Source organism: Coturnix japonica, chromosome 14 (assembly GCF_054131305.1).
Source record: "Coturnix japonica strain WE chromosome 14, WE-NBRP24, whole genome shotgun sequence".
NCBI lineage: Eukaryota > Metazoa > Chordata > Aves > Galliformes > Phasianidae > Coturnix > Coturnix japonica.
This window is the reverse complement of record NC_140676.1, coordinates 2,828,536-2,844,934: the sequence shown is the minus strand read 5'-3', so window position 1 is coordinate 2,844,934 and position 16,399 is coordinate 2,828,536. Positions and strand designations below refer to the sequence as shown.

At 41.7% G+C, this 16,399-nt stretch overlaps 1 protein-coding gene across 6 annotated transcripts in view; it reads right to left on the bottom strand.

Annotated features, from left to right (window-relative positions):
• CERS3 (ceramide synthase 3) overlaps nucleotides 1–16,399 on the bottom strand; it is a 42,260-nt gene that overhangs the window by 1,003 nt on the left and 24,858 nt on the right. For 5 of the 6 annotated variants that reach the window (XM_085515318.1, XM_085515315.1, XM_085515316.1 and 2 more), the window contains 2 exons: nucleotides 15,177–15,283; nucleotides 13,724–13,880 (listed from right to left, as the gene is read on the bottom strand). In XM_085515318.1, the coding sequence (XP_085371444.1) occupies nucleotides 13,724–13,880; nucleotides 15,177–15,283 (264 nt within the window). Of the gene's footprint in view, nucleotides 1–13,335; nucleotides 13,454–13,723; nucleotides 13,881–15,176; nucleotides 15,284–16,399 lie in introns of all 6 variants that reach the window. The other variant, XR_014934268.1, reaches the window with a different exon arrangement.

Genomic DNA, 16,399 nt, shown 5'->3' with positions numbered 1-16,399 from the left:
GCCAGCATCTCCTGGTACTAACGTCACTCAGATAAACTTACTGACCCTACAATGCTGTATATATCACACCAATATTTGTAAAGGAAAAGCCATGTCTCTATACAGCTTTGGACACACATATACATCTTCGACATGTCATCCTGCTAAGGGAATTGCCAGGGAGGAGAGGATGGTTGTTTCATTAGCAGGGATGGAAGGGAGGCCAGAGGCAGTCTGCCCTTGAGTAAGATAATTCTGCATGGTACATAAAATATCCCATTCCTCTCTTTTATTTCTCATTTCCTACTATATCATAAGACCTACAAGATGCTCCGGACTTTGGTTCAAACAATCAAGGCTTTGGCATTTAACCATTTGCCTTTTTTTCATGCATGGGTTTTGGCCCGCAGGGCTGGCTGCTAAGGGAAGATCCAAGGCTCTTCTTCAGCACAGAAGAAGCTGCCTCTAAGAGCCACGTGCTGGATCTGACAGGTAGGTCAGCTCTTGCACAGTCTGAAGCTGCTTGTACAGTTACACTGGGGACCACTCCTCCATGAACACATTTATTTTCCTTGCCATCCATCCGGATCTCAACCTCTAACAGGCTCAGACTGTGAGCTCTTCCTGCTCCTGGAGCAATGCACCAAGGTCAGAGATGAGATGCAGAAAGGAGAAAGCAGCGTTGCCCCTCTATTTGCTCTCTGAATGAACCAGCAGTTTCACTGAGCCTGCCGGTCTGGAGGTTTTTCTTAAGCACCAGATTCATACAGAGAAAATAAATGACAGCTCAGAAATAATTTATCCCACTGCAATCTCATAACCCTTCATATATTACATTTTTAGTAAAACATATAGGACTGGAAAGAAAATTAAAGCTTCAACTGTCTCATCAGAAACTATAAACCTCCTGGAGCTTTTCTTTTTGCCTTTTCTCTAACAACATACAAAGGGTATCAAAACAAACAAATCTTATTGTAAATACTGTAAAATAAACTTGGCATGCCATCAGTGAGAGAAAAGGAAAGACAGCCTTTCTCACACAGACAATTTATGAGGTTCTGCCTCTTTCAGATCACCTCTGTTACTCCTGCTGGTTATGTTTTGTATTCGTAGTTAAAGACAAATGCTCGGGGTGGGGGAAGTACTTTTTTGCCATCAGAAACATTTCAGTTAAAAGTGCAAACCAAAGCAGAGTATACGGTGATGGAGCATCTGCTGGACTCCCTGCAAGTGCTCTCATCTCCTTGAGCACTGTCCAGCTGCGGCAGAAAACACATGGAACGACAAGGGGAAGAGAACTTTTGTGCTCTTTGCAAGTGCACTTGGAGTCAGTAACATCTTTGAGTTCATAGCTCATTTGGAGCACCTTGTTGTGACCCATAGAAGTTGATGGAACTCAAGCATATGCTTAAGAACAACTGGCAATCTGCTTTACCTCGAGTGATATTCATTACACTTTAGATGGTTTGAGGTAACAAACAAAATGGATGTGTATGTTTCATGCTCTGGATGACTAACCAATTTAATTTTTCTAAATGGATGAATGGTTTCAAGGTTTATGAGAAGCAACACTAATGCTGTAAAGTCTGCAAGAGAGCCATTTGTAGTGAAGCCAAAGCCGCAAACTTTTATAATCTTTTTCCCTTTTGTTTAACCCTTCCACCTGCTGCTCAGTCTGCCTCTCTTAGTTAAATGAACCGTACGTGCTAAGGTAGTTTTGGCTTCTTGCATTTCACTACTGTTAGAATGTGCATCATTTGAGTCACTAGCACTGTGTCTTATTATATGAATGGGAAAGGACCTTCCAAGAGGATTCACCAATGAAAAAGGCTTCTTGAAATCAAGAGAGAGACAAGCTTGGAAGGCAATTTCCCAGCCTTGTGTAGGCAGAAGAGCACTGTGTGTAAGCATTCACTGGAACGACATGCTCCAAAACAGACATACCCACTGAAGCATCATGGAGAAGAATCTGGGTAACCTTGCATGCCTTCAAGGAGAACTTAACCCCTGCAATATGTGTGTACCTGCACAGACACATTCTTTAAAACACTTACAAGTAAATAACTGGCAGTGGCTAAATCCTGAGCCTTTTACTAAGTCATTTGCTTCTTGGTTCACAACCTGGCATGGAGGAACCCTACCAGGTACACTGGTGTCCTCATGGTTTTTTTGCTGATTGTATTAAAGCTGACTCTAGAAACCCTGACTCCTATTAACAACCAAAATGGTCATAATCAAAGAGCAGTTACAGTTACACTACTCCAAGTGATATTTCTTAATGCAATGGGCAGCCTCAAATCCTAGATTTCTATACCTTTAAATGCCACAAAGTTACATGTTCAGTAAATTTAATTATAGCTCTTATTTTAAACATTATCAGCATGTTGCAGGGTTGCAATTTCTCTCTCACATACAGAAAATCCTGTATGTGAATGGCACATAAATCACAACACGAATGCCAGCTTCTGCCCTTACTGCACCACCCAGTAGCCAGATCAGCCCCAATGTACTGCACAGAGGCAGAGACCTCATTAAGGTCCAGCAGCTGCCTTGCCCTGAGCTCATCCACACTGCTGTAACTGCACCTGTTTGAGTGCATCACTTTTTCACTCCATCAGCACAACCCCAGCTGACTCGGTGCAGCACAGCTTACATCCATCCCTTCTGCAGCTATCAGACCTCACCCTGTAATGCAGGCTGCCCGTCAGCTCGCTGGAAATCAACCTAAAGAACAGCCCTGCACCTGAGATAAGTTAGGTCATATCCCTACACACACACCTGCTAATGTGATTAACATGTGCCAAGCCAGACACCTTTCTTCCTTTTTACTGTTAAAATACGGATCACAGCAGCGCGGTTCTGATAATCACCAAACCCACAAGCAGCCTGTCAGATCTCGTAAACAGCAGGAAGAGTCTCTCATGGAGGCGGCAGGGCTGCAGGAAATACACTTGGACCTTTCAGGTTAAGCATAATTTCCTTCCACATGCAGCTAACTGGATTTGTTCTGCCAGATAGAGATATATAAAAAGCAATTCGCAGCTGACCCTGGGGTCTTCATATTCTCTGATTCGGTCCAATTCAGATTTGTGGATTTTCAAATACTTACTTTTCTCTTTTGGTCAAAATTTCCCAGTTCTTAAATATACGCTTTGTTAAAATCAGAGCGTCCTAAATTTCATACCTTAAGAATATTTGCATTTCAACATCTACAACCGCACTGCCTACATCTTGACTTTTCAACATCAAGACAATAAATTCCACAGCACCTGCACACATGGGAACAGCGTGCAGTACGAAGATGAAAGCTATCAGCGAGGTCAGCAACCACTGGCTCAAATCAAAGAGATAATAAACAAGAGAGATAATAAAAAGTGAGTCCAAATAGATAGAAGGGGGCTACTTTTCTAACAGATAATACTATAAAGTTGATGAATCTCTGAGATCAACATATTTAATTTGACTTCAGCTGACATGAGACTTAATGAGCCTTTACGTTCCTGTGGAGACTAAGCAATATGCATTTGGATTCATGCAAACTGCCCTAAATTTCCAACCTGGAAGACTTTCTTGGCAAATATCTTTCCCTTTTCAGCTTATACACACCAGGCTACATAAATAATGCTGATCTTAAGATGTGCTGCTGGACTCTGCTTTCTGCAGTTTGATGATGAAGATGCAGAATCCCTGGATTAATTGCCATGGGCAAAACTCGTCTTGTTGAATCTCTCTTATTTATGGAACTCCCCAGGTTTTCCACTTTGAGCTTTCAGAGGGAACTCAAAGATGTGTGAAAAACAAACTAATTTCACACATATTGAAAAGAGCAGCCTCATAAAACTAGAGGTTGCTGTCAGAGAACTCACCCAGGACTTGGACAGAAGGAGCAAACTGAACTTGAGAAATGTCACTTGTCACTCAGCAAACCACACCTGTACCTGGAGCTGTGACACCTCAGCTGTTCAGAAGAAATAAATCACTGTTTACGGTTAATCAGGTGCTCCATGGTTTCAATAAAGCCTGCTGGTTGTGTCACTGAAATCCACCAACTAAACCTTGTACTCAAGTGTATGTGACTTTACGATAATGTCAAAAGCCCAGGAGGTACCGAGTGAGTCATAATGTCCCACTGCTTTCTGAATTATTCCAATTTTAAATCCACAGTTGGCAAAGAAACAAAGAACAACATAATAGGCATTTGATGCTGTTCTGTACAGTGAACTTTTTTTTACCCTAGCACAGAACTTGCATTAAGCCAAGGAGTTCAGTGTTCTGAACCTTTATCGGAACATGCACTTTCATTTCTTACAAACGTTTCCTTGGCTGTAAGACAGACAATCAGACACTCTCACTGTCCTCACTTAGTGAGGTGTGATGCTGCACTTAAATCCAATGCTCTGGTCTTAAACAACACAGCTGCTGATAAGAATTCTTACAGAGCCTCACAGCACCACAAAACTAACCTGAAACTACAACGATGGCTCCTCTCTCCTACCCACTGCATCCATCGGGGCGCTCATTTCTCTTATTGCTGTGAGGAGGGGCTCCATTTCTTGTGTGATGTACCTCAATGCTGGCACCACACTTACAAATTACTAATCTGATTTTCAAGTCACAGACCTGACATGTATTGTCTTCCCTTTTGCATTCACAGCAGTACTCACAATGCATAAAATCACTGCAGTGCAATATTCCTAAGCACCCTAACGTAGGTCTGGATGTAGATTTCTTCAAGCAGTACCTAATGAACAAAGTTTCTTACATAGCATTAGAAGTACTGAGAGTTGCGTGCCCTAAAGTCACCCGGAGAAGGGCTCATTTCACTGGTGTTCAGCATTCTGAATGTTGGGTATTGCTCAGTTCACCATCCAGGACCAGGTACCAGGTACTTACTGGTACCAACAGAAAGGGAAACTTCTGTACCACCTTCCTGCCTACAACACCGGACACGGTGAATTGCACCTCTTTTCATTCATGTTTACAGTGGGACCCTTTAACTCGAGCAAGCATAGCTTTTATACAGCCAGAATTAGACAGGACAAATCCCACCCTCATATGCTTCAGATCCTCCTGTATCACCCCCTGATGAGAGTGATACACTGATTGGGTTTGTTGCTGTGTTTATCTGATGATCTGAACTTGGCTGCATGCTGTGCCTGCTCAAAAGCCATTAGTTTCTCAAGAGTCAAGACTGCTCCTTTTAAGATTTCCTGCCTTCTTTGCAATAAGGACTCTTAAGGATTATGAAGCACTTCTAGGTCTACCAAGGGAAACGTTTACTTTAAATCCAAGATATGGCAATTTCATTTCTAAATCGACACTAATCTACCCATTAACTAGCTTTATTTCAAGAGTATTTAGAAAAAATAAAAATGGATTCAGCAGATTGCAGCTCTATACACCCCTCTGAAGGCCTGAGAATTATCCATCTAATAAGGAAACCTCTGCAACTTATATTAAAAATAGCAAACGAAGGCATAAAAAGCTCTGTAGAAGACCAAGGGTTTGTTCTGCAAATTGATTTTTGGCAACTGGAAAGATAAATACATATGCACGCTATTACACATATATAGTTTTAATATAGGAGCACTTACATAAAACTAGCAACAAATGGAACATTTCATAAACATTCTCTAAAGTTAAAAGATATGAGCAGTTAACAAGAGATGCCAGAAAGGCTGTCAGCAAATGCCCTTCTGTGAATGCTAAGGCAAATCCATGAATTGTAAAGCAGAAGTTTCACTATTTGTCATTTAACTGAATTAGGATCATTCACATGAAAAGAAGGAATGTCATTTAGGACACAGCTTTACTACGAGTAGAGCTGTCTCGTGTCAGACACAGACACGCAGAGGCAATGGTCATCTGCAGCTCCTACTGAAGTAAAACACAGAGATTTGGAAACAATAAATTAGCTAAAAGACTTTTACGCAGCACTTCAGGGGCCTGCACAGCCCTTTTCACGGCACAGCTGATAGAAGAGAAGCAAAGGTAGCATCCACACACCCAATGTGTTGGGATATGGCCAGAGGACCAAGTCTGCTCTTTCAGAGCCTTACTACATGTGCAGAACAGGGCTGTGGAAGAGTACTGCGTCCCAATGGGGGTTCACAAACCCATCAACCGGAATCAAATGCTTGGAAACTATTTTCTTCAGTTTCTAATTACTTCATTCCCCCATATTGGTGCTAACAGTCCTTAACTTACATTTTCTGAACTTGATTTTTGTGTGATGAACAAGTGAAAGGTGGTGTGGAATAAGGGGCTTTCTAAACAGAGTGGGCTTAAAGAAAAATAATAAAATCCAGCAGATAACATGGGTACTGTTTTGAAGTGCAAGTCGCACGTTTCAGTCTGCAGTACAACAAGCCTTCCTGGAAGTCACTGTTCATCTGCTGATCCCATTTCATAATCTGGGGTAAAAAGCAGAAACCAGCAATCTAATTTAGCTTCTAACTGACAGAGCCAAGGGAAGGCCCAGGGAGCAGCCAGTGCTCTTGGATCAGCACGAGACAGTTGTGCAGTGGAGAAGAACCGGTGGGTTTTCCTCTTTCACACCTTGCTGGCTTGCTCACTTTGACAACATATGTTACTGAGGTCAGTCCTGACTTCAGTTCTCCAGCAAAGGTAGGAGTCCAGAACTCCCCTTTTTGCCTACCGTCAGGAATACCAGCCAGAAAACATCCTACTCCTCTGTGCTTTCTGCTGCCTGCCTCTCAGCCCTCCTCCCCAGATGAATTTGGCAGCATCAAACAAGACGTGTAGCCAGGCTTTGGGCTTAACTGGATTGCTGTAACAGAATGGGAAACACGCAGATGAAAGAAAGTCATAACAGGAAGTCATTTCCCTGTTTGAGGGCTCGAGCCTTCACGCTGCTGACCTGGCCAGTTAGCTCCCATCTCCAGGCTATTAAAAAGCTCATGTCTCAAAAGCAGTCATTTGAATCAACTGGGAAGATTCCCAGATAGACTGATTTTCATCTCTGAGGGAAAGCTTCCATTTGTCCTGCTTAGATCCCCTTATAAGCCATCCTCATAAGAAAAACTGCAATAAAGTTTAGCCATAGAGAACCAAGAAATTCAATTTCCCCACTATCCATTTTATTAACCTTATCCAAAGGCAGCTCCTGCTAATCCAGTTCCATCAGACCTGAGTCTATGCTAACCTTCATTCTGAGGACTCAAACTCTGACAGGTACCCACCAGGTACCAAACCTTCCCTGTCTAAAAAGCAAGCACAAAACTTATCCAAAAGCTTTTCAGCAGCTCCTCAACCCCAAGCTGCCATGAAATGGCAATTTACAAGATTATCATTATCCTCTACAGTAAGTTACTGCTTCTAGGAGAGCTGCTTGGAACTGAGGCAAGAACACTGCTCTGCTCTGCTCTGTGAGCACCCTGGCTGCCACCAGCACGGTATGGGCTTAACAGAGCTCAGACGAAAAAGGAAACAGAACAGAATGTAAGCGCCTATAGTTAAGGGAACTAAACTCTATCCTCTGATAAACTCCTGTAGAATTGCATTTTACTGAGATGAACGACTTCTTCCTGACTGTGTTAATTCTCATTACATTTCATTTTCTCATTATAATGAGATGATGCCCTGAAAACGGTTTTCCATTGCTAAAAAAACCCCCCACGGTTTGACTTCTTTAGAGTTGGGTCAAGCGCTGTGCATGCCAAAACTCCACACACATTTCATTTCATACTTCATTTTTACATCCCAGTAATTGCACGGCGCACGAAAGCGCAGCGCTGCCGCGTACGATCAGGGTCACACTGTGACCTTTTGCAGATGAAGTTAAACGTTGTGGTTTATGAGCTGGGAGCAGCCAGGCTGAGTTCACCCCCGGTGCCTCCACTGCACACCAAAGAGTGCACGGCTCAAACATATGAACGCTGGTTCCAATTTTATTTGCCACGAAAGAGATTTAAAATGTAACCTCTTCAAAGGCCATTCTCTACTTTCATGTTACATAGGGCTCTTTTCCCCCCACGGTTTTAAAAATAAGATTTCTATTTAAGATGAAATATCGCAGGTTATTACACAGCTCCACAAGAAGGTCCATGCTGCCGCAGCTGTCAGAGCAGCGCGGTGCTCATGGCTGACAAAGGCAAACTCTCATATCCCAACCACTGTGGATCCATGGTCCAGTTATGAAGGACACAGCCCTGATTCCAAACGTAACTATGGAAAACAAAGCAAGTGCCGGGGGTGCTTTAATTTGTTGTGCAGAAGTCTCAGCTTCCATGGAAAAATGTTTAAGGCCCTGCAAACAAAAGAACTGGAAAAATCGTTGCTTTAAGCACATGTGCTGAGGGCCCATGTTTAATGAACGTGAAAGTTGTCGCCCAAACTCAGAGCTGAAGTTTCATGCTCTCAGGTCCCACGTGATCACAAAATATATTTAAGAGTCGAGTGAATTATTAAAAATCAAAGTTCTACTCCATCAAACACACAAACAGAGGAATAAACAATGAAAGAATCCTGGACAGGACCTAGGGCAGGAAAAGTTCTGCAGCAGCTGATGTGAGTCTGAACAGCCTCAGCCTAAATACAGCCATGTGGCCTCCGGGAACTGCAGAACTTAATTTGAAAACAAAGGGTTGTAGCAAGTCTCTAAAGAGGTAAATTCACAACAAATAAGGCAGAATGTAACATAGGGCAGGACCTGTGCGGGTGTAAAGAAGCATGACTCTTCATTATAGGCACACGTTTTACAGGAGCAGGTTATGTCTGCATCCTAAGGGACTTTCAGGCCTTGCCTGCGCATTACTGTTAAAACACATGAAGCACTTGAGCCCATGGGCACGCTTTCAGGAACACAGCATCACTGGTACACATCACTTTGATGCAGAAAAAGGACTCCTCATTTCAGGAGTCTTTATGTGGCTGATCATATTCACGGCAAGGGCTGTGCTGGCACCCCAATGTCAGTACATGAGAAAGAAGGAAAGAAAGTGAACTGGAACTGGCAGAGGTATCTCAGTACAAGAACGGCCTTCACACAGCACAAAATGCCGAAGCTGAAGAATGAGCGCTGGCAGCAACAGCAGAACCACAACAAGCTTTTTTTATGACAGCCCCCAAATAGCATTTTCTTATCATTTTCAGCTATCTTAGGCTGCCATGCACCATTCTTCAAACATTAACACTCACTGTTCCCTTGGGAAGTTGGACTGAGTAGGGAACTAATAAATCACAACAAGAATACGTCCAACCAAAAAGCCTTTCTAACAGTTGCAAAACAAAGAAATACTGAAGTCTTTCTTCAAGAAAGTGACAAGTCCATAAAGACCCGGTCTGGTCTGCAGGACCTCACGGGTCTTTTCTTCTTTAGGAAGAGGAAAGAACCAAAGCTGAATTAGTAAGAAGCTCTTTGCCTTAATTCAGGACAGTCTGACAGCAGCAAAACTAAAGAGTCAGAAAATGCCTCGCTGGTAGCATTATAGTCAGTGCAAAGCCTGCCATTACCTTTTGCCATTGACGGACTTTGCACCGGCCCCGAAGTATCTGAGTCATGCGGACACCATGCCCATTTCCTACAACTTACACACACTGTCAAGATTTAAAACACCGTAGTCTCAAAACCTTCAACTCAATCTGTAATGGTTTTAACATATATTTTACATCTTAATTTGCCATAATAACGTGGCTATAAGCTGCTGTCATTCGCTCCCTTTTTCTGACCTTGGAAATAAAACCTTTAATCTCCATGGGATTTTCCTGGCGAGATATTTTAAATCAGTGCACATGTCCATAACTCCTCTGTATGTTTTTCCAATTTTCCTAAAATATTCTCATATGTGCAGACATGATGACTAGACATGTTTCGGTGGTGCTCAAAACCTGATACAAGTGGGTAATTTAACCATGTAATTGAACAGTATTACAGAAACACGGGGAGTTTCTTAGCAACAAAAGGCCTTGGACACCAAGATGGCAGCCAGCAGCTCACATTGTGATTGCCTGACCTAACGTGAAATGAAATCACACCGCAAAGCGGCCTTCTTCCTCCCACTGCAGAACTGATCTCAGATACATGGCTGTAGGTCTGACCTTGAAGGGCTTACATGCCTGCGTCTCACTTATAAACGGGCTCATAAAATGTTCTATCAAAAAGGGCATTTAGGTTCGTGTTTGGGTATTATTCTTATTTGTTACATTTTCCAGTGTAAGAACAACCTTTGATTCAAAATATTCAACATTAGTGTTCCCTCAGGTTTAACTCCATGGAAACTAAGAGCATCCTAATGCAAAGTAGATGAGCACAGCTTAGTTTGCTGCCATGGATTTCCCACTCGTTAGGGCATTCCTGGACAGTGAATTTCAGAGCAGCGCTGCTCTGTGCCATCAGCTCCATCACTTCCATGCCTGAGTCAGCAGGACACAGACAGACAGGGCAGAACCCTCTGCACCCATCCTTCCTTTTTTCTCGTGTTCATTCAGCTCTGGCTTTCAGACTGGCTGATGATGTGGGCCAGGATGCCACCAGGAGACACTGGCCCCTTGGAAGGACATCAGGCCAAGTTCACTGTTACAGTGCAGCGCTGTTCACTGGTGTCTCCACCAGTCCAGGGTGGCTCAAGGCATAGAGGACACTGACAAAATCCTGACTCCCTCGGTGTGCTCTGAGCTTCTTTAAGGCTCATACAGCCTCACATCAGTCCCTATTCCCAGTTACACCATGACTTCATTTTTCCACCTAAAGTAGCTAATTTGCTTCATGAGAAAAGTTAAAAATTGCCCGTTTTCTGAATGGGCTTAGAAGTCTTGGGCAGAGAAACAAAACCCTCCTAACACGAGCACGATGGTTTGCTGCTCTTTCACTAAAATAGCAGCAGCTCTTTGCGTGGAGCATGTCTGTGACAAATGCGTTGGGATAAAAATGCAGCCTTACAAACACCATTCTTTTCCAGGCTGTCTTTACAGTTTTGGAGGCACCGCCTGCTTTCACAGCCAAGTTTGCCACCGCTATGGAAAACAGGCTGCACATGCAAGCCAGCTGAAGTCATGCAGACTGAAAAGGGCTAGGCCTGCTGCTGCTGCCACTGTAAAAATGTTATTTGGAAACCATCTTCTCGGAGAGCTGTATAAGGAATGAAAAATCCATGGTAGAGATGCCGGCTTGGTGCTTTTCCATTTTTTTGCAATGACTAATACAAAAAATGTCTTCTCTCAAAATAAAGCGTTTCTGCCCCTTACAAAGGCATATAAGCAGGCAGGGCAGGATGGCCTTATATGGGCTGCTCTACTAATGTCTTCTTAACCATGGTATCCAAAGACTTCTTGCAGTGCACTCACAAAACCTCAACCAGTATGGATGGAATACGATGCCAAAGCTCTTCTCCAGCTGCAAAGCAGAGGGAGCTCTCCTGTGTTCATTACAAGAGCTGTATGAGAAGGCCCACCCTTAGTTCAAGCTCAGCATGCAAAGAACACTGTATATGGAATAGAAACCACTTCTAATTTCATGTGTTTTTAGTGATATTTTATAAGATTGGGTATTAAAGAGACGGGATATGTTGGTCAATGTGGCTCATTTTGTCAAATCCTAGCAGGTGTTTGGACAACAAGTCAGAATGATGCCACAAAATTCTGCTAAATTACAGTGAAATATGAAGGACAAACTGCAGCTCAGTGCAATGACAAGGCCACAGTCAAAAACAAAATGAGAAGTAAAACACCAACACTCTAGGAGCCTGACCATAAATTACTGTAATGAACTAAGGAATCATTAAATATGTTTTAAAAGCAGAACAAAGCAAGATGTTCCTTGCACAGATTTTTCCTCGATGCTCACTGGTTTGTTCTCTAACAAGGGTAGAGCTTGTAAGTGCCATATTCTTCTAGAGAAGACAATGAGTCTCCTTAATTATTTACATAAGACTTGCATGAATCTAGGAATGCCCTAAAATGAATCTAGGAATGCCCTCAAATGAGGCTGAGATTGGCCAGTGGGATCAAACAGAAATTTAACTTGATTGCCTGAGCTTTCTTGAGAAGTCACTTTTAAATAAAGCACAAATCAAAATTGAGCCACAACAGAATCATCCTTCAAAGTATCTAATCAAGAAGCTTCTCACCCAGACCCTCATCAAAATCATCTGGAAAATTCAGTGGGATGAACGGAAGGCAAAAGGAAGCACAAATAGCCCCAGCTACCATCATTTGAGGAATAAAAAACACCATCTGGCACACTGCAAAGCCCGACCATTGGAAACAATCATAATGGATTACCAGGCCTACCTGCGCTGAATTGGCCATTGCATTTCATCACTTAGTCAGGCCTCTTCATCAAAGCAAGACAGAACCTAAAATACCCTGATCCACATTTTGCACTTCACAGCCACAACACATAAAGAAAACCCCAAAGAACTTTTCCTTTCAAAAAGCCTGTTTAAAATGACTAGTTTTTTTTTTCTTTTTTCTGAGGGATGTCTTATCAGCTTGGTTGAAATCAATAAACAAATTAAGGGCATGGAAGCACTCAGACTACAGAATAAGCTTGGGCTGAGAATGAAGATATTCAGCTTGACTCTTTCTCATTTGCGTTGATAGCCAGAGTAATTGGCTGTTATTATAGAATTTCATCCAGTACTATTAAAATCAGCAGCAGTCTTTCCATCAACTTCAAAGAGTCTTGGGTCAGAATGTTATTGAAATGATAGGGTCCGTGCCTGGGCAGCAAAATTGTGTATAATTGCATTTGTACGGAGTTCATTGCTAGTTATTTCCAGAAACTAAAATACAGGATAGTTTCAGTTAGTAGCCAAACGATGAATAATATGTGTAGGAAGGAATATCTCTATTTCTTTATGATGCTTCACAACCTTAGCTGCTTCAGATAAGAGTAGAGTCAGCTCAGTAATGTTTTTTGTCTTGGTAATCACAAGAAATACTATTTTTCAGTAGCACATTTCACATTAATTAGTAAAGTATCCCTGATGGTTATGCCAAATATTGAGACATTCTCCAAAGGCCTAATCTGCTAAGTTTTCGTTACAGCTTCTTCCCATATGAGCCTTCTCTGCAAGGTAAAAGTTGGCTATGACAGCCCCAGACTTGCACTATTACTCTATTGAATATGTTGAGACTTCTTCAGCAAAACTAAGCCTTTTTAAAAAGCCACTTTGAAAATAAAAGAAAAAGCCTTTGAGCTCTGAGCATGATTTATCTGTATGTCATGGTTGAATGGGACTGTAGTTCATTATGTCATAATATAACGTTGGATCGGATTTATATGGATTTTTAAGTCCAAAAACAGCGCTCAAGTATCACCAAGCTCAGACTTAGAGAAGTCTGAAGCACATTAACCATGAGATTTCTGCAGGATATAAAGATCACAGCACTCACCTCCCTTCTTTTTTGTGATTGTTCTTATAAAGTCCTTCCACTAAAGTACTTCCACTCTGAAAACAGGCATGTCAAGAGTTCTGTACCACCTCTGGGCTCCAGCTTTTGGGAAAGTTCACTTCTCATTTACCATCAGATACAGGCCACAAAAAAAAAAAAAAACAACCCAAAAAACTGTACCTGAAGTTTTGCTATTCTGATCTGTGGCCTTGCATGTGAACTTGAAGAGCAGAAAGCACATTTAGATGTCTCTGTACTGAGCAGATTCCTAACAAGAATGCCAGCATGAAAGTTTAGGAAGACAATAAGAAATGCCAAGTAAATCTATTGAAGGTTCCAGTGTATGTTTGATACTTCACTGATCTTTCCGTGAGGCAAAATTGCTTACCTTTGAGAAAATGAACTTTTTCAAAATCTTGAGGATCAAGTAACCCCAATATATATGTAAGCCTTGAAGGATCAGTAGCATCCCGTTGAATAAGAAATAGGCTATGACTGGAGTGGTGGAGTAGAATGTAGGTTGATACAACGTGGCACGCAGAATCCTGAGAAAACAAAGGTCATTGTTATGATGCAAGTTTCCTTTTCTATGCTATATAAAGCAATTTCTACTTTCGCATTCCAAACTGATTAACTCCTTCCACAAAAATATTAAAGAGCTCTGCAAAGATGCCAGATCAGCTAACAAGCTGTGGTTTACCTATATTACATATCTCTACCTAAATGCGGATGTCAGAAGATAAGAAATTCGAGTCTTGCATGAAGGTATTATAAATAGGGATGGCAATGTATTTTTTAATCTTGAGTTCAGTGTGGTCTAGATAATACGCAACACAGAGCCAGACTGTGCCATTTTTCATGCAAATTCTCTCTAATCTGAAATCCACATTCAGAGAAAATCCTGCAGGCTTTGCAGCGGGGCTCTTTGTTAATTAACATGTGTTTTGTCCATCTTGAGATTTCAATTCTTTCGTATTATTTTTGGGCCTTTTGAGTCCTTTTAATCTCATCACGTTTTGCTTCCAAGCTCAAGAACAAGAAGCTCAGTGAAGCAAAATGATTCGAGATCACTTGTGCAGTTAATCAAAAACTAACAAGAAAGCAGAAATGCTGATGTCTTTTTAAAAAGAATACTACAGGAAATTAAAACCTTGTGCTGATCAGTGTTCAGAACTACTAATTTAACCAGCTTGTGTCTCTGAGGGTTTGTCCACATGCAGGGAGGGGCATGAAAGTAATCTAGAGCAAATCAGTGAAACCCTGGATGCGGAACACATTAAGCACTTTTTAAAAGCTAAAGATGTTAAGCATTAAGCACACGTGTAGATACTCCAAAGCAGATTAAATCATAGAACTCCAAATTCATGTGAATGTTCAGCAAGTTGTGATTTATGTGCGCTGACTTCATAAATTCATGGGTTCACCTTAACTTTTCTGAGTGCTCCCCACGTAGGCAAGTGATGCAAGGTAGCACTCAAGAGCTAAGTACCGAAAAGAAGGCACTAAAAGAAAAAGTAACCGCACTTATAGAGGACAGACTGTCCTCTGTGCAGCTCCAGCAAGAGGATAGGAATGAAAGGGACAACAACTACTCCTTGTTAAGTAGCTCACCCCCCTCAAAAGCACAGGATCTCACAGCATCTAACTACTAACCATGAAATGAAGGTAAAGAATAGACTTAACCATTTATCTGAGTTACCATGTTTTCAAGTGGCTAATTTTAAAACTTTTTTTAACTGACCTATATATCTTGCTCTTCTTTACCCATCACAACCACTACTAACTTTTCAATGGAAATAAGAATGAAATAAAAGGTCATGCCTGTGTTAAATATTGCTTACCAAAAGGGGAACAGGATGATTCTTGTGATGAAGAACGCGACAGCAAAGAGGAAAAAGAGAATATTGCAGGTTTTCTCCCAGCGAGCATAATTAAACATTTTGGCTGCCTGTATTGAATGCAAATCAAACACATTACAAATATTCCCTGTGTTTTCGTATACAAGAACTTATCTTCCCCTAAGCAGGAAGAAGGTTTCCTCCCTGTTTGACATACAGAGCAATCAGTTTACTAATACCTAATAAAGCAGCAACAAAACAGATGCTTTGTTTATGTTTCTCCTTTAATCTTAAAAGATGGGATTCAGTATGAAAAGCTGAAGAAACAGCTCTGAGATGTGAATGTAGATGTGTCACGAAAACATGAAGTGCTCTTGAAAACAGAGGTTCAGCCCTCAGTGCTGTACCAGTGCTGGCCTTATCCACACACTCAGGAGCAGCAGTGACCCTTTGTACACCAGCATTCTGGTGTATGCATTCTGTCCCTAAATTCAGCTCTTACCCTCCTCTTTGAGGGCTGCAGGTCATGGCTTCAGTTTTCATTTCACCAGTTAAGATCATAATCTCTGCTTCTCCCCTAGCTGGAACATGCAACTCCCCATGCTTCGTTGAGGAAACACAACTGAAAGTGTACTGGGAGCAGAAATGAGTAGTGAGAGACAACAGCCTGCAGGCTGTTTGTTGTTTGATGGCACTGCCATCAAAAAGGCTGTGAAACCATGTTCTGAATCCATAAAACCAGAATAATGCTGTTGAAGGAACAACAGAGTTAATTCGTTTTTGGGGAAACCTGGCAGCAGGTCTCCATCATTGCAGAACTGGGCACAGAGAAATCTTAAAACATTTCTGAACATTGATATTTAGTCAAGAGATGGAGAAACTTTACTTCTGCCAGTACCTGTGGTATCTTGTTCAGAGTCAGCTCAAGCCAGAGCTGAATGAGGTCAACACAAGGGTGTGAATGCTGACAAAATTAAGACAATTTAAAGAAGTAGCCAAGCTTTTAGCTGCTAAATTTCCTTGAGAATTGGTATTGTGACAAGCTGTTCGCAGGCCAACTTGCTCTAATCTTAAAAATTAAACAAGAATAAGGCAGGGAGGCAGCTGTATTTCCAGTCCCTGTACTGCACTGCACAACTTCTCTTCTGCTTTTTACTCGTGATGGGTTCTGTAACAGAATATCAGCTTAAATTATCTGGAAGGTGTTTTTTTTTAATCTCACAATT